Source organism: Myotis lucifugus, unplaced genomic scaffold (genome assembly GCF_000147115.1).
Source record: "Myotis lucifugus unplaced genomic scaffold, Myoluc2.0 scaffold_45, whole genome shotgun sequence".
In the NCBI taxonomy this organism is placed as follows: domain Eukaryota; kingdom Metazoa; phylum Chordata; class Mammalia; order Chiroptera; family Vespertilionidae; genus Myotis; species Myotis lucifugus.
In genome coordinates, this window is record NW_005871093.1 from 1,053,022 (window position 1) to 1,073,739 (window position 20,718).

Consider the following 20,718-nt stretch of genomic DNA (forward strand, 5'->3'; position numbering starts at 1 on the left):
TGTGAGCCCAACTTGCCAGCTTTTGGCTGAGCGGCGAGGGAGTGCACTGACCACCAGGGGACAGCTCCTGGGTTGAGCGTCTGCCCCCTGGTGGTCATTGTGCGTCATAGCGACCGGTTGTTCTGCCGTTTGGTCAATTTGCATATTAGTCTTTTATTATATAGGACTAGAGACCCAGTGCACGAAATTCGTGCACTGGGGGGGGGGGGGGGGCGCACAGCCTGGCCTGCACCCTCTTGCAGTCTGGGAGTCCTCGGGAGATGTCCGACTGAGGGGCCTAACCTGTCAGTTGGACATCCTTAGTGCTGCCGCGGAGGCGGGAGATGCCCCCGCCACCGCAGCTGCGCTCGCCAGCCATGAGCCCAGTTTCTGTGGGAGCACACTGACTACCAGGTGGCAGCTCCTGTGTTGAGCGTCTGCCCCCCCTCGTGGTCAGTGCGCGTCATAGCGACCAGTCTTTCCGCCATTCGGTCGATTTGCATATTAGCCTTTTATTATATGGGATAGTACTTCTTATCATTGTCCTTATTTCTTATGAGAAATTGAGGGAAGTAATGCAAATAATGATTCAAGACCAATAGTAATGTATAGTCAATAATTATACCTTTATTCTTTTTTAAAAATTAACTTATTTTTAATTTTTAATTTTTCCCTTTATTGATTTTTAGAGAGAGAGGAAGGGAGAAGGATAGAGAGATAGAAACATCGATGAGAGAGAGAAACATCTGTATGGCCCCTACTGGGCATGTGCCCTGACTGGGATTCAAACCAGTGACCTCTTGGTTCCTAGGTCAACACTCAACTACTGAGCCACATTGGCCAGGCTAAAATTAAATTATTTTTTTATATATTTTTTTTATTTTTTATTTATTTATTTATTATTTTTTTTAAATTAAATCTTTATTGTTCAGATTATTACATTGGTTCCTCTTTTTTCCCACCATAACTCCCCTCCACCCAGTTCCCACCCCACCCTCAGCCCTCACTCCCAACCCACTGTCCTCATCCATAGGTGCACGATTATTGTACAATGTCTTCCCGCACCCCCCACACCCCTTTCCCCCCCCAAGAATAGTCAGTCCATTCCCTTTCTATGTCACTGATTCTCTTGCAATCATCAGTTCATACTGTTCATCAGATTATTTATTCACTTGATTTTTAGATTCACTTGTTGATAGATGTGTATTTGTTGTTCATAGTTTGTATCTTTACCTTTTTCTTCTTCCTCCTCTTCTTAAAGGATGCCTTTCAGCATTTCATATAATACTGGTTTGGTGGTGATGAACTCCTTTAGCTTTTTCTTATCTGTGAAGCTCTTTATCTGACCTTCACTTCTGAATGATAGCTTTGCTGGATAAAGTAATCTTGGTTGTAGGTTCTTGGCATTGATCACTTTGAATATTTCTTGCCACTCCCTTCTGGCCTGCAAAGTTTCTGTTGAGAAATCAGCTGACAGTCGTATGGATACTCCCTTGTAGGTAACTGACTTTCTTTCTCTTGCTGCTTTTAGGATACTCTCTTTGTCTTTTGCTCTTGGCATTTCAATTATGATGTGTCTTGGTGTGGTCCTCTTTGGATTCCTTTTGTTTGGGGTTCTATGCGCTTCCTGGACTTGTAAGTCTATTTCTTTCACCAGGTAGGGGAAATTTTCTGTCATTATTTCTTCAAATAGGTTTTCAATATCTTGCTCTCTCTCTTCTTCTGGCACCCCTATAATTCTGATGTTGGTACGCTTGAAGCTGTCCCAGAGGCTCCTTACACTATCTTCGTATTTTTGGATTCTTTTTTCATTTTGCTTTTCCAGGTGGGTGTTTTTTGCTTCTTCATATTTCAAATCTTTGACTTGATTCTTGCGCTCCTCTGGTCTGCTGTTGGGAGTCTGTATAATATTCTTTATTTCAGTCAGTGTATGCTTAATTTCTAATTGGTCCTTTATCACAACATCGAGGGTCTCATTAGATTTCTTGAGGATCTCACTACATTTATCGGCGGTCTTACCAGTCTTTTCGAGGATCTCACTACATTTATCGGCGGTCTCACCAGTCTTTTCGAGGGCCTTACTCAATTTATCGGCGGCTTCTAAACAGTTCTTTAAAGACCTTAAAAGTGTGGTTTTGAACTCTATATCCAGCATTTTTCTTTCCTCCATTTCTGTCATTTGTGTCCTGTTTCTTTGTCTCGGCATTTTTTATGCTTCGCTGTGTGGATAGAGTGCCTTTCTGTGCTAAGTGTTCCAATTACCTGAGGTAGACACTCTTGGTGCACCCCCTTGTGGGCTTTGTGCACAGTCTTGTTGTGGTTAAGCCTTGATTGTTGTAGTTATCACTGGGAGGAATTGACCTCCAGGCCAATTGGTTGTGAGAATCAGCTGTGTCTGCAGTGGAAGAACTTCTGTGCTGGAGACACCCCTCTGGGGCAAGACTTGCTTCAATGGGGCTTTGGTGCTCACTGAGTCTGCCCCTTGAGTATGTCTTTTATGGTTCCACAGAGCTGCAAACTGGATGGTCCCACTCTGACCTCTGGGCTTCCTGGCTCCTGGATCTCTAGGGAGGTGCTAATCTAGCCTTTGCCTGCAGCTATTCAGCAAAGGCCTCCCTGCAGGGCTTGGGCGGGTCCCACGGGATCAACAGGGCGGGGCTAGCAGTTATTGCTCCTCTGAGTCCTGCCCTCAGAGGTTTGCTTCTCAATGTCCCGGTAATCGCTGCAAGCCCCTCGGAGAAAAAGCTGCCCTCGAGTTCCGACCGATGCCAGACAGTCCCGCTTCTCCCGTATGAGTCTGGGTCCCTAGAGACTCGCCCGGAACTGGAGTTCAGAGCCTGAGACTCCCTCCCAATTGAAAACGACAACCGCGCCCTCAGCCGCCAGCCCACTCCACATGCAACCTTCGCACCTTAGTATTTCACTTCCGCACTGCGCCTCCTCTGAGTCTCGATATGGTTTTCTCTTTCCTTCTAGTTGTACGATTTCCACTCAGCCAGCCTTCCTGTGGTTCTGGATGATGTCCGTTCCATCTTTTAGTTGTATTTTTAAAGTGGTTGTTCGAGGCAGCAAACTCTGGTGTTTACCTATGCCACCATCTTGGTTCTGCTAAAATTAAATTATTTTAAAAATTGAATTTATTGGGGTGACTTGGGGTGACATTGGTTAATAAAATTATATAGTTTCAGGTATATAACCTATACTAATAAAAGAGAAACATGCAAATTAACCATCACTCTGCCACTCCGCTACACCCACAAGCCATGCCCATCAGCCAATCAGAAAGCGAGTATGCAAATTAACCCAACTAAGATGGCAGCGGCCACGGAGCTGGAGCGAGCGGGAGGCTTGGGTTGCCCCTGGCGATGGAGGAAGCCAAGCTTCCCGCCTGCCCTGGCTGGCCCTCGGCTCTGCTCAAGGCTACAAAGTTTCAACTATAGAAGAAAATAAATCCCAGATACCCGCTTCCAGCCCGCCCTGGCCTCCGCTCAAGGAGGCGCTGAATAAAAGAAAAAAAGGAGAGGTTGGGAGCTTGGGTCGCTGGGGGGTGTGGCCAGCCTGAAAACGGCCCTCAGCCCCTCACCCAGGCTGACCACACCCCCATGGGTGAAGGTCCCCACTGGGAGGCTTGACCAGCCTGCAAACACCCATCATCCCCTCACCCAGGCTGGCCAGGCACCCCAGTGGGGACCCCCACCCTGAAGGGGGTGTGGCCAGCCTGAAAACGGCCCTCAGCCCCTCACCCAGGCTGGCCAGGCACCCCAGTGGGACCCCCACCCTGATCGGGACACCCTTCAGGGCAAACCAGCCGGCCCCCACCCGTGCACCAGGCCTCTATCCTTTATAATAAAAGGGTAATATGCAAATTGACCCCAACAGCAGAACGACTGGGAATAACTGGTCACTATGACACACACTGACCACCAGGGGGCAGACGCTCAATGCAGGAGCTGCCCCCTGGTGGTCAGTGCGCTCCCACAGGGGGAGCTTTGCTCAGCCACAAGCCAGGCTGATGGCTGCCAGCACAGCAGTGGGGGCAGGAGCCTCTCCTGCCTCCTCAGCAGCGCTAAGGATGTCCGACTGCAGCTTAGGCCTGCTCCCCGCTGGCAAGTGGACATCCCCCAAGGGCTCCCGGGCTGTCAGAGGGATGTCTGACTGCCAGCTTTGGCCTGATCCCCCGGGGAGTGGGCCTAAGCCAGCAGGTGGACATCCCCTGAGGGGTCCCAGACTGTGAGAGGGCACAGGCCAGGCTGAGGGACTCCCCTCTGAGTGCACAAATTTTTGTGCACCGGGCCTCTAGTTCTACAATAAATATGAATTTTCTGGGGAAAGTTTATCTGTATACACTTGTGTGTGTCTATATGATGTAATTTTGTACACCTGCAAAGATGCTAATAAATATTTTAATATTTCATCTTGACTTTTAATCTCAACCACTTTTTTTTTAAACAAATTACTTTCTCTTATTTGGATAAAGCAGTGTCTTTTATCAGTCTTTTGGTAAGTTAAATGAAACTGGTCAAGAGCTAGTAAGTCTCCACATCTGGAATTTGAATAGCTTTTCTTAGACTATTGTTGACTTGGTTAATAGTATTGATTGTTGATCTTCAAATAAACTGTATGCTTTTAAATAAATTTTAAGGCAAAGGTGTGTTTTCCTTTGGATAATGTATTGTCAGAATTCTCCAGAGAAACAGAGTCAACAGAATCTTGTGTTGGTGGGTGTGTGTGTAGATAGAGATTGATAGGGAGATTGATTTAAGGAATTTGCTCACATGATTGTCCAGGAAAAAAAAAAGTGAATGGTATATACTAGCAGGCTGGGGACTTGGGAAGAGTTGCAGTTTGAGTCTATAGGCTGTCTGTTGGCAGTATTCCTTCTTTCTTAAGGGAGGTCAGCCTTTGTTCTGTCAAGGTTTTCAACAGATTGGATGAAGTTCATCCACATTGTGAAGGGCCTCTGCTTTACTCAGAGCTCACTGACTTAAATGTTAATCTCATCCAAAAGTCACCTTCACAGAAACATCCAGAATAAAGTTTAACCAAATATCTGGGTACCATGGTCCAGCCAATTTGCCTACTTCTGTTTTTATTGATAGAGAGGAAGGGAGAGGGGGAAAGAGAGAAACATTGATTGGCTGCCTCCTGCACTCCCTCTACTGGGGATCAAGCCCACAACCTGGGCATGTGCCCTGATCAGAAATTGAACCAGTGACCTCTTGGTACATGGGATGACACTCAATCCACTGAGCCACACATTAGCCTGGCCCCTGCCATTTCTTTCTCAAGTATGAACTTTCACCTAAACTCTAAGGGTCCCCACCAGACTTGCAACACAGGGGAGTAGCAGGCAGCATCAGCTTGACCCAGACATTCCCCCAAACCTGTGTCCAAGGCCCTCTTTTCTCTGACTTTTCAGTGAGTTTGCGTCAGCCCAGCCTTGGCTCACTCCTGTCACTGTGACTATTACTTCTCAGCTGACTGCAGCCCCGTCTTGGCTCACTTCTTTCCTATAACATTTCTAGGGAGCCAAAGCAGCCCCATCTAGGCTGTCATTTGTCGCTTGTTCTATCCTAAGTCCTTGCTGTGTTCCCTGTCTCCGGCTTTAATAAACATACTCTCAAAATCACCTGGACTCTTATTGCAAAGTCTTTCCTGCATGAAGTTAGGAACCCACACACTATAGGCCGTCTTAGGCAGAACCGCTCAGGGCCAGGGCCTTTTGTGGTGACACTTAAAGAGCTAATTGAACCCTTAAACAATGGGGTGCTGACTGAGGATGTATGTTTTCTGGACATCGGAGAATCTTCCTAAATGAATTGTGTCCCAGGCAGTTTGTGTGGGGAGGAAGCAGCCCTGAGGAATAGACATTCATTTTTCCATTCTGAGGTGTCCTTGACATGGAATGACAATCTAAGTTTTGATAGTAATTCTTCTGACAGGAACACTTTTGCAAATGCACTTTAAATGGAAATAAGTAATGAATAATTCATGAGGCAGATTTATTCACATTATGACATGTGTTAGGTGAGCTCAGTGTGCACATGCTCTTTGTTATGTTGACCCTGAGAATGAACGTGCCTGTTAAAAAGGACTCCTGATGTTTAATTTGTCTCAAATTTATAAACAAAGACTACTAGTATAGTCATTGCTAAACAGAGGCTTCTTATGCTCTCTGCACTTATGGAAAAAGCTACACTGAGCTGCCTGCCTCCTGTACCACGTTCCTGGACCTTTTAAATAAGCTCCTTGGCTTAACCAATGAGCTGAAGACCTGCCCTAACCAATTGGGGCTTTGCAACTAAATCTTCATTTCCATCTTTACCAACCAATCAGAGTGGCTCCATTCCAGCCAATCAAGAAAATGCTGTTTGGATCAAACTGTGGATTTAGAGTTACTTGCATAGAAATGGTCCAATCAGGGACCAGGGTGTGGCAGTCTTCTCTATATAAGCCAGCTTCACCTCTATCTCAACAGAGCACACTTTGTTACCATCGAAGACTATTTCACCAGCCAAAGCTGTAACACTGGAGCTGGTGGTGTAATGGCAGAGCCACTTCGACTGCTGTTTCATGCCTGAGCTGTCTCACAACAGAGTTGCTTCACAATTGAGCTGTTTTCATTGAATAAAATCTTCCCCCTCACCCCACTCCAACTTGGGGTCTCCTTTGACAGTGAATTGGTGGTGATGACCTTCAGTTCACTGTTGTCCGACTAACTCGTTAGCAAGCCTTGTCCTATGCAGAAAGGTATATCTCCTTAGTAACCTTGTACTTACGTTAATCAGTAGGCACTTCAAATGGTTTGTCTTCAAGTTCACATGGCATAAGAAATGAGAGTTTTCAAAAATACATTGTCTTGCCCTGGCTGGTTAGCTCAGTTGGCTGGAGCATCGTCCTATACTCCAAAAGGTTGTGGTTTTGATTCCCTGTCAGGGTACATATCCAGGTTGTGTGTTCGATCCCTGGTCGGGGCACATACTGAAGGCATCGATCAGTGTTTCTCTCTCTCTCTCCCTCTCTATTAAAAAATATGGTCTTCTAGGGGAATGACAGATATAGGATTGTTGGATTATCGAGAGAAAGAATAGAGAGTATGTCTATGGACAAATGAATCCTGAATAGCAGTTAGAATGCCTAAGGGGGAAATTTTGTAACTTCATTCAGTCTTTATCAATGGTTATAGTCTGAAATTTTCTTATTTATGAACTTGAATTCCTCCTTCAGTCAGTGAAATCTTTATGTTCTATCTTTCTTTCATATCTAGGAGACAGGGTATAAATAAAACAGGTCACCCTCATTTGTGGATATTCAGCCTCAGACTGAGGACGATGAGGCTAATCCAAGTCACTCTACCTCTTCTGAACTCAGTATTCCTTTGGGTGCAGCTCTGACATGCATCCTACTTTTCAACTCTAAAGATGCAGAAATGTAAGTCCAGATCTCATTTCAGCTCCTGGTGGAGAGTCTGTTTTCTGTCTACTCCAAATCTGAACTCAATAGAGATTGGCCTGGAGAAGTGACACATGTGACACAGAGTTACTCACTTACAGATACCCTGCAGGAAACTAGGTCCCCTTTGTCTTCTTCCACACCCATATTAGAGTTTCCTTAGTAGAGCCCCAATACTATACCCTGTGTCCCCTTGTGGCTTAAAAAGCTAAAACAAAAAAACAACAAAAAAAGGAAAAGTGTTTCTGGTTTCCTTGGTTGAAACTTGGGATACATTTTCCTATAGAAAAGATATTTGAGCCCTATCCGGTTTGGCTCAGTGGATAGAGCATTGGCCTGCGGACTGAAGGGTCCCAGGTTCGATTCCGGTCAAGGGCATGTACCTTGGTTGCGGGCACATCCCCAGTAGGGGGTGTGCAAGAGGCAGCTGATTGATGTTTCTAACTCTCTATCTCTCTTCCTTCCTTTCTGTAAAAATCAATAAAATATATTTTTAAAAAAAGAAAAGATATTTGAATTTGATTAGGTGATATTGAAATAGATTTATTAGTACTGTAGTTCAGGTATATAACAAGTTAATTTGATATTTGGGGATTTGAACAATGAACTTAATCTTTATTTTAATAATGAATTTCATGTTGAAACAGAAAAGCTTAGAACAGGATTTCTATAAATTGGAAATTACAGGTAATTCTCAAAGGTTTGAAGCGATTTTCTTCTTAGTTTGTTATATTTTGGGTTTTCTTCACTTTAGTCTCTCTTTAGAAGTCCACTCTTAACTCATTAACATTTTCCCCTACTCTGGCTTGGAGTTCTTTGTTTTATAGGGTGCTTTCCCACCCCCAGGATGAACGCCTGCTCTCTCCCCTGGGTCTGGTCCAGTCATTTTATGATTTTATTTTTGTGTAGGATGATTCTTGTTGTGGGTATTGTTGCCTCTGAGTTTCCAGCTTTAGCTGAGTGGCCAGCCTTGAACGGACTTTGAAGATATTTTGATGTTTTAAATGCTTCCTTTTGTGCTTCTGTTCTCATTTCCAAGGGCAATCAGTCTTCTCAGTTATTTCATGGGATCATTAAACCATCTTTCTTTTCATAACCTTTATTAGCTTTCCCTTTATACACATGCAGAATTAACTTTATATTGATTACAAATGGGTCAGATTTTAGTGCAACTCAGCATCTTTTTATAATGCTGCCTGCCCCATCCCACCCTCACCGCCAAATATTAGAGAATGGGGCTGGGTTTCTTTCTTTTTTTTAAAAATTAATTCTCACCAGATGATATTTTTCCGTCGATTTTTAGGGAGAGTGGAAGAGAAAGAGAAAGACAGAGAGAAACATTGATGTGAGAGAAACACATTGATTGGTTGCCTCCTGCAGGAGGGAGGAGCCTGCAACTGAGGTACATGCCCTTGACTGGAATTGAACCTGGGCCCCTTTGGTCCGAAGGCCAACACTCTTATCTACTGAGCCAAACAGGCTGGGGCTGGGTTTCTTTAGCTCAGTTTCCCATCAGTTCAACAGACATCGCACGAATGAACCCTTATTAGAATGGCCTCAGTGCTGAAGCTGAAAGATGAAAAGACATCATTTGTTGCTAGATGTTTTTATCTGTAGTTTAAGCTAGAAGTGAAGTAAGGCAAAAAATAAAAGATCCCCAAAAGTTTTCACAAAGGAGGTATGCTGAAGTACACATCCAAAAGAAATGTGGAGGTGGGGAAGAGAACACTACCTGCTAATTGTTTTCTGAAGCTTATTTATGGAACACCTCACAGTGGCAGTTGCTATGGCAAACATATATTATAGTATATGACGTTCAGCCAGGAGGGTTTCTTAGGAAGATCTTTGGTCAGGAACTGTATTGTTATAAAAAGAAAGTAGGGAATATTTTATTTTAAATTGGTCCAATCTTTAAAAATAGGATAGCCCTGACCGGTTTGGCTCAGTGGATAGAGTGTTGGCCTGAGGACTAAAGGGTCCCAGGTTCGATTCTGGTCAAGGGCATGTACCTTGGTTGCGGGTACATCCCCAGTAGGGGGTGTGCAGGAGGCAGCTGATCGATGTTTCTCTCTCATCGATGTTTCTAACTCTCTATCCTTATCCCTTCCTCTCTGTAAAAAAATCAATAAAATATAAAAAAATAAAAATAGGAATATTCATATATGTCAATGATAACTCAATAAAAAAGATATAAGAAAGTATTCAGAATAAAGATTTATTATTAACTGCCCCCCCAAATAAGAAATAGACATACTCTATGCTTAACAGTATATCATGTTTATTTCTGTGTTATGCAGCTTATTGCTATAACATTAGAGTGAAATGTCTGGAATCTGAAGTTACTACTCTAGAGTTTTTCAGTGAAATGAGAATGAGGTATGTTTCATAGTTGATCTGATGACTAGTGATTGTCCAGGATCAAGTGGCTGTTCAGGATAAGAGAAAGGTCAGAAAACATACTTCAGAAAAAACAACAAAAGTAAGTCAGAATAACAAAGCAGGGTTTAGTTGTGAAAGGGATATGGTATAGGGAAGCAAGAGAACAGATTGTGCTAGAGAGAGACACAGAAAGACAGAGACAGACAGTGGGGAATAGATTCCTAATGAAATGTAATGTGTGCTGTTCCCTGGACTGTCTTCCTGCTCCAGGACTTCTTTCCATTAGAAATTTAGAGGATGTCGTCTTTTCTGACACATTTCTTTGAGGACAGTGAAGGAAGGCATGCAGTTGAGTCCCCAAGGACCTTGTTTTTGAGAGGAACACTGTAATAGCCTCTGGCATTTAGCACAGAATAGAATTGTGCTTTTTGAATGAGAGAACCAAGGCTTTGTTCTCAAGGCTTACTTTTGAAAAAAATTAGCCTCCCCTCACACCGTGCGTGATAAAACCTTTTCAGTAAAAAGAAAAGGGAAATTATTACTTTAAAAAGTTTGCCCACAAGGTTTTTAAAAAATGAAATTATCTATGTTTTTGTTTAATCCACTTAACGTGAATATTTCATCAATTGGTTCTTTTAAAATTATTAGGGTGATAGTGGTTAGTAACATTATATAAGTTCCAAGTGTACGATTCTATAATGCATCATCTGTATATGCTATTGTGTGCTCACTACCCAACATCTAGTCTCCTTTCATCACCATGTTTGACCCCCTTTACCTTCTTCAATCTCCCACCACTCCACTTCCCTTCTGGTCACCACCATACTGTTGTCTGTGTCAGTGAATTTGTTTGTTCTTCTGTTGCTTTCTGTTTTATATCCTACATGTGAGCGAAATCATATGGTTCTTGCCCTTTTTCATCTGACTATTTCCCTTAGCATGATAACTGTCAAGATCTACCCACATTGTCCCAAATGTCAGCATTTCACCCTTTCTTAAAGCTGAGTCATATTCCATTGTATGTATCTTTATCCAGTCATCCATCAACGGATACTTATGATTTTTCCATGTCTTAGATACCATGAATAATACTGCAATGAACATAGGGGTACATGTATCTGAATGAATACATGTTTTCAAAATTTCCAGTTATATACCCAGAAGAACAGATTGCTGGGTAATATTGGTAGTTAGATCTATTCTTAATTTTTTGAGGAACCTTCATACTCTTTTCTATAGTGGCTGTAACATTTTACACTCTCACCAGCAGTGTATGAGGGTTCCTTTTCTCCACATCCTCTCCAATACTTATTTCTTGTCTTATTGATAACAACCATTCTAACAGGTGTGAGTTACTATCTCATTGTGGTTTTGATTTACATTTTCTTTATAGCTAGTGAAGTTGACCATGTTTTCATATATTTGTTGGGCATTTGAGAAAAGTGTCTGTTTTAGGTCCTTTGCCCACTTTTAAAATCGGATTGTTTTTTTGTTGTTGAGTTGTATGAGTTCTTTATATAATTTGGATATTAGCTAGCCCCTAATAGGAAGTATTATTTGCAAATATTTTCTCCCATTTAGTTGGTTGCCTTTTTGTTTATTGATGGTTTCTTTTGTTTTGTTGATGGTTTCTTTTGTTTTGTTGATGGTTTCTTTCTTTTGCATATAGTTCCATTTATTTATTTTTACTTTTACTTTCCTGCCTTTGGTGTCAAATTTCTATATCCTCTGAGACCAAGGTCCATAAGTTTAGTACCTTTATTTTCTTCTATGTATTTTATTGTTTTAGGTCTTTGATCCATTTTGAGTTAATTTTTGTGTATGGTGTCAAATAGAAGTCTAGTTTCATTTTTTTTAATGTGGCTTTTCAATTTTCCCACCATTTATTGAAGAGGCTTTCTTTTTTCCATTGTATGTTTTTGGCTTCTTTATAAAAAATTAGTTGCCCATAAATATGGGCATATTTCTGGGCTCTAGGTTCTGTCTCATTGGTCTGTTTTTCTACCAGTATGATACTGTTTTGATTATTGCAACTTTGTAGTATAATTTGAAGTCTGGGAGTCTGATGCCTCCAGCTTTGTTGCCCCCTCCTCTCCGCCCCCCACCCCCCCAGCACCAGATTGCTTTGGCTATCCAGTCAGTGTTTTGTGTGGTTCCATACAAATTTTATGATTTTATTGTATATCTTTTAAAAATACCATTGGGATTTTTATGAGGAATGCTTAAATATGTAGATTGAGTTTGGTAATATGGCCATTTAAACAATGTTAATTCTTCCAATCCAAGAACATGGAATATCTTCCCATTTCTTTGTGTCTTTTTCGATTTCTTTCCCCCCAACAATGTCTTGTAGTTTTTCAGTGTACAGGCCCTTTACTCTCTTTGTTTAGTTTATTCCTAGGCATTTTATCGTTTTTGTTAAAAGTGTAAATGGGATTGTTGTCTTTATTTCCCTTTCTCATATTTGTTGTTAGTATATAGGAACACAATGGATTTGGTATATTGATTTTGCATCCTGCAACTTTACTGTATTTGTTTATTGTTTCTAGTAGTCTTTTGGTGGAGTCCTTAGGGTTTTCTATATGAAGAATCATGTCATCTTGTAAAAGGTGACAATTTTACTTCTTCATTCCCAATTTGGATACCTTTTATTTCTTTCTCTTGCCTGATTGCTCTGGCTAGGACTTGCAGTGCTGTGTTGAATAACAGTGAGGAGAGTGAGCACTTTGTCTTTTTCCTGATCTCAGAGGACAAGCTTTCAGTTTTTTGCCATTGAGTGTATTAAGTGAGGGTTTATCATATATGGCTTTTATTATATTGAGGTACTTTCCTTTTATACCCATTTTATTGAGTGTTTTCATCATAAATAGATGTTGTCATCTGTCAAATGATTTTCTGCATTTTTTATATGATCATATGATTTTGTTATCTTTTATTTTGTTAATGTGTAGCACATGGATCAATTTGCATACGTTGAACCATCCTTGTGCCCCTGGTTGAACCACACTTAATTGTGATTTATTTTTTTTTAATGTATTGCTGTATTTGATATGATATATTCATCAGAGATATTGGTCTGCAATTTTCTTTTATTGAGTTGTCCTGCCAGGTTTTGGTATGAGGGTAATGTTGGCCTCATAAAATGAGTTAGAAGTATTGCGTCTCTTTAATTATTTGGAAGAGTTTGAGAAGGATAGGTATTAAATCTTCTTTGACTGTTTGGTAGAATTCACTAGTGAAGCCACATGGTCTTGGACCATTAAGGGACGCCTTAATGACTGTTTCCATTTCTTTACTGTTGATTGGTCTGTTTAGGTTTTCCAGTTCTTCATGGTTCAGTCTAGGAACGTTATATATTTCTAAGAACTTGTCCATTTCTTCTAGGTTATCAAATTTGGTGGCATATAGCCTTCCATAGTATTCTTGTATAGTCCTTTTTATTTCTGTGGTGTCTGTTGTAACTTCTCTTTTTTATTTCTGATTTTGTTTATTTAAGTCTTTTCTCTTTTTTTCCTTAGTCTAGCTAGAGTTTTTCAATTTTATTAATATTTGCAAAGAAACAGCTTGAGAAATGAAGGGGGAAGTGAATGGTCTAGACGAGGCTTTTCCTTATGTAGATATATTGAGTTCATTTACTTATACAAACATGAAAGAATGCAGAGCTAAGCAAATTAAGGAATGTAATATGTTCTGTATTTCTCAAGTAATTAGCTAATAGAGTTAGTTTTGCCTGCTTGTATTGACATAATTTAATTAGTACTAAAACTATTGGTGACTGATTTTCCTGTTTCAATAATTCTAGATTTTTTTTCCCCTTGGGCCCTCATTTTTTAGTATCTGGCTCATATAAAAAATAAATTCACCTTCTAAAATCAAGGAACCATTAGGAAAAATGTAAAAATTTTAATAAAGAAAAATAAAAGTAGTTTTCCTCTATCTGTGCCTTATTGAGCATGATCATTTTCACTGTGTTTTCCAGGTGTACCAGGTGTCAAAGAAGAACGTTTTAAAGAAGGAATGACAGTAAAGCACTGTGCATTGTCCCTTGTGGGAGAACCCATCATGTACCCAGAAATCAACAGGTTTTTGAAGCTACTCCATGAGTGTAAAATCTCCAGTTTCCTGGTCACAAATGCACAATTCCCTGTGGAAATCAGGTGAGTGACCCAGCTTATTACGATACGCTGCTTGAACCTGTAAACAGATGCTTAGGTTGTTTCCTTGTCTTGGCTGTTGTGAATAATGCTGTCTTGAAGTTTGGGGTGCATATATCTCTTGAAGATACTGATTTCATTTCCTTTGGATATATACCCCAAAGTGGGATTGCTGGATCATATGGTAGTTCTATTTTTAATTTTTTGAAGATCTTATATATTTTGGATATTGATTTGCAAATATTTTTTCCCATTCTGTAGGTTTCCTTTTCATTTTGTTGATTATGTCTTTTGTTGTGCAGAAGCTTTTTAGTTTGATATGGTTCCACTTATTTATTTTTGCCTTGGTTGCTTGCACTTTTGGTGTCATATCCAAAACATTGTTGCCAAGACCAAAATGTCAAGCTTTTACCCTGTGTTTTCTTCTAGGACTTTTACAGTTTCAGGTATTATATTTAAGTTTTTCATTCATTTTGACTTAATTTTTCTGAGTGGTGTAATATAGGGGTCCAATATAATTTTTTCCCCCATGTGAATATTCAGTTGTCCCAGCATCATTTATGGAAGAGACTGTCCTTTCCACATTGAGAATTCTTGGCTCCCTTGTCAAATATGAGTTGACCATATATGGTGGGTTTATTTTTTGGACTCTCGATTCCTTTCATAAACATATGTGGGTGTTTGTTTGTTTTTGTTTTTAATGCCAGTATCCTATTGTTTTGCATACTATAGCTTTGTAGTATAGTTTGAAATCAGGAAGTATAATGCCTCCAGCTTTGTTCTTTCTCAGGATTACTTTGGCTATTCAACATCTTTTATAGTTCTATATGAATTTTAAGATTGTTCTTTCTATTTCTGTAAAAAGTTGCCATTGGAATTTTGATAGGGATTTTAATGAATCTATAGATGGCTTTGGGTATTATGGACATTTTAACGATATTAATTTTTCTGATCTGTGAACATGGAATATCTTCCCATCTATTTATGTCTTCAATTTCTTTCATCAATGTTGAGACGTTCTTGAAACTAAAATACTGACATACTTTTTAAGGCCCCATTTCTGGAGGCTGATTCAGTCTTGGGAGAGGCCCAAGAACTTGCATTTTCATGTGCTTCCTTTTTTAAAAAAAAAATATTTATTTATTTATTTATTTATCCTCACCTGAGGATATTTTTCCCATTGCTTTTCAGAGAGACTGGAAGGGAGGGAGGGGAGGGGGAGAGAGAGAGAGAGAGAGAGAGAGAGAGAGAGAGAGAGAGAGAGAAACAGAAACATCCATGTGAGAGAGACACATCGACTGGTTGCTTCCTGCACATGCCCCCACAGGAGGCAGGAGCGAATCCGCATCCCAGGTAATTACCCTTGACTGGGAATTGAACCCAAGACCCTTTGGTGTGCAGGCCAACACTCTCATCATTGAGCCACACTGGCCAGGGCTCCATGTGCTGCTGATCCAGCTGGCCCTGAGCACACTTAGAGATATACTGCTGTGAGGCTTGAAATATTACTTTTGGGTTTCTGTGATGAGAGGCTCGAGCTGCACTGCCTATGATCTGGCCATTTTGATGGAGGCCTTGTGGCACAGGGCTAGGAACACAGGCTCTGGAGTACTTCTAGGCTTGAATCTTGTTGAAATTATTAAATACAAGATTATCCACATCTTTTTTGTGGATCCTTGAACAAGCTCCTTAATCTCTTTGAACCTTAGTTTCATCATCTCTAAAATGGGCATAAGTAGCAAGTACCTTGTTTATTATGAGGATTCAATGAACTGAACAAGAAAGGTCAAACATAGCACAGTGCACTCAGTACATGATGAGTGCTCAGTAAATCTTCTCCTTCTCTCTTCCTCCCAAATTATTTGGCCTGATGTGACAGCTCCCGATTGTCTTAGGGATTCTGGTATTGAAAGTTTAGGCCATTTTTGGATTTTTTTTTTTTGTCCAATAGGGTCAACAAACTTACTATTTAATCCACTTGACTTCTTACAGACATAAATTCCTCTCCCTTTTTTCCTTTCTGTAGAAATTAGTAGGCCTACATCTCTATAGGAAAAAAAAAGGGAGAGGGATTTTTATGTTCAATTACAATGCATTTCATATATGATCATTCTCAACTCGGATTTAAAATTAACAGGATGAAGAGTCATCACAATAATCATATCACAGTTCATTGGGCATTATCACTGGGTATTGGGCTTAGGATTGTATTGATATTAGTCCTTTTTATTGTTCTCAGCAGCAATGTGAGAGTCTCAGGCACAGCAATTATTTTGATGATTTTAAGGATAAAACATGTTTTGCTTTTGGGGAATTAAAATGATGCTGTCTCTGTATAGAATGGACAAATGACCATGTTGGGAGCCCAATTCCTTTCCTGGGAATAGAGGCCCATACCAGGCAAACATTAGATCCCTGAGTTCAGAAAAATTTTCCAACGTACTTTTACTGCCTTTGAATAAGTTATAATTCCCAGGGACGTTCCCTCTTCTCCATTCTTTCTCTGCTTCCTGGCAAGAAATCTGTAGACTTCCTTCATTATAGCACCTCAGACATTTAGTATTGATAAAGTCCCTTATTGGTACTGTCAGTGTCCAGGGCTTCCTTTTTTTGCAAATGATGGAGGTTTGTAAAATAACCATGGCCTTTGGAATTTACTGTTCATAATCTTAAGTAGTTATGGAGGCATAGTGAAGAGGTCAGGCCAGTTCCTACTTTGCATCAGACAGCTTTATAACAAAGTCTCATAAGTATCAGATAATGATAACCCAATAGTATCCATTAAAATAGTCTTCTTTATTTTTATTTTTTGTGGAACATAAAGTACCATTAAGGTAGCATAGCTTATTTGTTGTTAAAGAGGTGCCAGCAAAATAGTGATGAGACAGGATGCTGCCATTACATATGCTATTGTTTCGCATTTTTAGTAATTGATATCTTGGCTCATTAGTGACACATTCCTGAACTTTTAAGGATTCCCTTTGTATCTCAATGCTGAAGAGGGATTAAAGCAATGAGAGTCTGCCAATATTTTAATCACTTCTTTCCTAACTTTGCTCAGAGCTTCTCCACCTTTAATGAGACCTTTCTGATTTTTCCATATATCAATAAGCCAGATCATTGCAATCATTTGTTTGGCCTACATGCCCTTAAATGTTCTGTCAGCTGAAGTCAACTAAAAGGTAGCTTTCAGTGTCTGCCTATATGGCTGGATAAAAAGAAAAATATAGTTTCTGTCCTTCAAGGTCTTATACTCAAAGATTGATAAGGCTGGTACTGATAGACATAAAAAGCACATAAACCATTTTGATGGTGAATTTTATGGCATGTGAATTATATTTCAGTTTTTAAAAATGCATAGATTTTGAAACAAAATGCGTAAGTAACATTCTAGTGGTAAATACAAATTGTAGAATAGTAATAGAAAATTAATAGTGGAAGGATTTGGTCATAGGATTATTAAGGGGGGATTTCCTTCTTTCTAGGTCTAAATTTATTGAAGAGAATGAATTATGAGGCCCATTTGAAGAGAGAACAGAAAGACTTTGGAAAAAATACAATCTGGGCTTAAAACAAAACTGGCAAGAAATCTAGTAGATAAGAATGACATTATGAAATGAATGAGTCCTTTGTAAGTGCTTGGTTGCTGTCCTAGCTCTGCATTGCTTAAAGCTCCCGGAATAGTCATTGGGAATAGTCATTGCCCACGCAAGCTTGGCTTTGAACCCAATTCTGCCCTTAGGCATAGGTGAGGCATTGTGTGGCTTTTTCTGCCCTTTAAAGAAGGCTTGGGCTTTTGGGGTTGTTTCTTGTTTCAATTGATGATGGAAAGTGGTCCATCAGCACAGACCCCACATGGTTGTGAGATTTCAACTGTGTAAGCTTTGACTAAGCCAGATCTTGTTTTGTGTACTTTCCACTAATACCTAGTGTTTGAAGAGGGGCCGGTTTTAATTGAATGTTTTCAGTTTATTAGGGATGGTGACCAGTCATTTAAAAAAAAATACTCAACATCCCATTCTATCACATGATTAAAATCTTTGTTTCAGTCTTCTGGGAGAAGTAGAAGCCTCTAGACCAGGGGTGGGCAAACTTTTTGACTCGAGGGCCACAATGGGTTCTTAAACTGGACTGGAGGGCCGGAACAAAAGCATGGATGGAGTGTTTGTGTGAACTAATATAAATTCAAAGTAAACATCATTACATAAAAGGGTACGGTCTTTTTTTTTTTTTAGTTTTATTCATTTCAAACAGGCCGGATCCAGCCCACGGGCCGTAGTTTGCCCACGGCTGCTCTAGACCCAGTGAAATGTTTAATAGCCACATCTATTACAGATTGTAATTTTACATCATGAAAGCCTGAAATAGGCATAACACTATTTTTTTATTGTTGTGTTTATTGTTTTTATTTTTAAACTACCAAGGAATCTCAAACCGGTTACCCAGCTATACGTCAGCGTGGATGCCAGCACCAAAGACAGCCTGAAGAAAATTGACCGCCCACTCTTCAAGGACTTCTGGCAAAGATTCCTGGACAGTTTGAAAGCCTTGGCAGCAAAGGTAAAAATTATGACATCTTTAAAAGAAAATAAAATGAAGGAGGTTTTTTTCCTTTTTTGTTAAAAAAAAAAAGACTAAATAAAATCTTCAACTTTTATTGTTTAACAAATATTTGAGTTCTTAAGTTTGTAATATATATGTCCTTTATGTATTGGGGGAGAGAGTAGCAGTTCACAGCAACCCAAAGAAGAGGTGTCAGCATATAGTATATGTTTGGTTTTTTAAAAAATATATTTTTATTGATTTCAGAGAGGAAGGGAGAGAGAGAGAGAGATAGAAACATCAATGATGAGAGAGAATCATTGACTGGCTGCCTCCTGCATGCCCCTTAATGGGGATCAAGCTCGCAACCTGGGCATGTGCTCTTGGCCAGAATTGAACTCGGACCTTTCAGTCCGCAGGCCGACGCTCTATCAATTGAGCCAAACTGGCTAGGGTAGCATATAGTATATGTTTAAATATGAAGTTATTTTTCCTGAATTTGTAGAACTAAGTTTCCTATCTGATCAGGATCTCAACCTCAGAATATCCAATTGTGATGTCTTTTCCTACAGACATTTGGCCCTTCTTACGTGTTGTGTTCTCCTATCATGTACTTACTTTCCTATTTGTTTAGACCTTAAGTAAACTTCTGGTACTTCTTTTCCATTAACCTCACATCTCAGTAGTTTGTATTTTCTGTTAGTTCTACTTCTTTGGTTCGATCCTGCAGTTTGTCATACTGTACTAAAATCTGACTGAAAGTAAGAATTACTGTTGAGGCTTAAAAAAATTAAAATTTTCTGTTTCTACTAGGATTTGATAATCTGCATTTCAAACAACTCAGGTGACTCAATATGCAGCCAGTTATGGGAGTCACTGACCCAGAAAACCTTCCTTTCTCTCCTCTGCCCAGCATGCATTTCCAGAGGCATTGTTCATGACATTCCCCAGGAGTGCTGCACTTCCCTGCTTATGTTGTCATCCCTGAGAATGTGCCCAGCAGTCTTTCAGAGCCTAGAATGTTCTTTCTTTCCAATACTTTGATTTGTAGACATTTTTGCAACCTTCAAGTCTCAGCTTCATTACTACCTCTACCATGTGAAGCCTTTTCCAGTTGCAATTAACTGTCCCTTTCTCTCTTCCTGAGTTTTATATCTATAAAAGCACTTCATTTCTTCTGTTTTATTCTGTCTTCTTTCCCCAACTAGATGAGTTACTCATGTCTGAGTCCCACATGATGTCTAACACAGCGTATTTTATGGTATTTAAGAAATGTTTTTTAAATGAGCGAATTTGTGGAAACTCACCAGAGCTGATTAAATTTTTTTTCCAATTTTATGCTGGAGAATTTAAGTCAATGCTTTTTTTGGGCAATTAATAGTGACATTATTTAAGAAATGCAAAATTGGCATTACTTTGGTTTCTAATCTGTCTTAGGTTATTTATAAAGCTAGTAGTTCTGGTGCTTCTTGGGTTCCTAAAATTTCTGTCCTTGGACTTCACCTTCAGCCATATTCTCTTCACTTGTTGCTGAGACAAACAAGTAGGAGATACATAGCATATAAGTCAGAATGGATTTAGGTGGGAGTAAACAGCAGGAGCTGGCAATGTCAGACACATCTAAGACTGTTATTTAACTGTATTCTGAGTCAGTGTTGGAAGGTGAGGAGGAGGCATTAGTAGGTAAAATGGCTTAATAGCTTGTTTTTTCTGCTTTGGCCATATTTCCCACAAAGTGAATTCTTTTCCTGAAGTTATAAGCCTTTATATGTCAACTCAAGTGCTCTGGGTTGACTCACTGATAGTAAGAAATAATTTGAAATTTTACAGTATTTTCTAACCTATGAGCTTCTTATATATTATTATTGTTTCTATGTAATTTAGGCTATTTAAACTTCCTGCAGATTAGGGCATTTTGTAACAATTAAGAGTTTATATTTCTCATACTTGTATTATTTTTGTTGTCATTTAAGAAAGATTTATGTCAGGAAGTTGCTCTTTAAATGAAAAGTTGTCTTGAAATTAGTTTGTGATGTTACTGCCTTTTTAAAAAAATATATTTTTTATTGATTTCAGAGAGGGAGGGAGAGGGAGAGGGAGAGATAGAAACATCAATAAGAGAGAATCATTGATTGGCTGCCTCCTACATGCCGCCTACTGGGGATTAAACCTGCAACCCGAGCATGTGCCCTGACCGGGAATTGAACCGTGA

The 20,718-nt window shown here is 39.9% G+C and overlaps 1 protein-coding gene across 1 annotated transcript in view; it reads left to right on the plus strand.

The window, feature by feature from the left end:
* Nucleotides 1-20,718, plus strand: part of LOC102421459 (S-adenosyl-L-methionine-dependent tRNA 4-demethylwyosine synthase) — a 116,869-nt gene that overhangs the window by 62,301 nt on the left and 33,850 nt on the right. The window contains exons 11-12 of the mRNA XM_006088280.3: nt 13,790-13,967; nt 18,389-18,524. Coding sequence (XP_006088342.1) covers nt 13,790-13,967; nt 18,389-18,524 — 314 coding nt within the window. The remainder of the gene's footprint in view (nt 1-13,789; nt 13,968-18,388; nt 18,525-20,718) is intronic.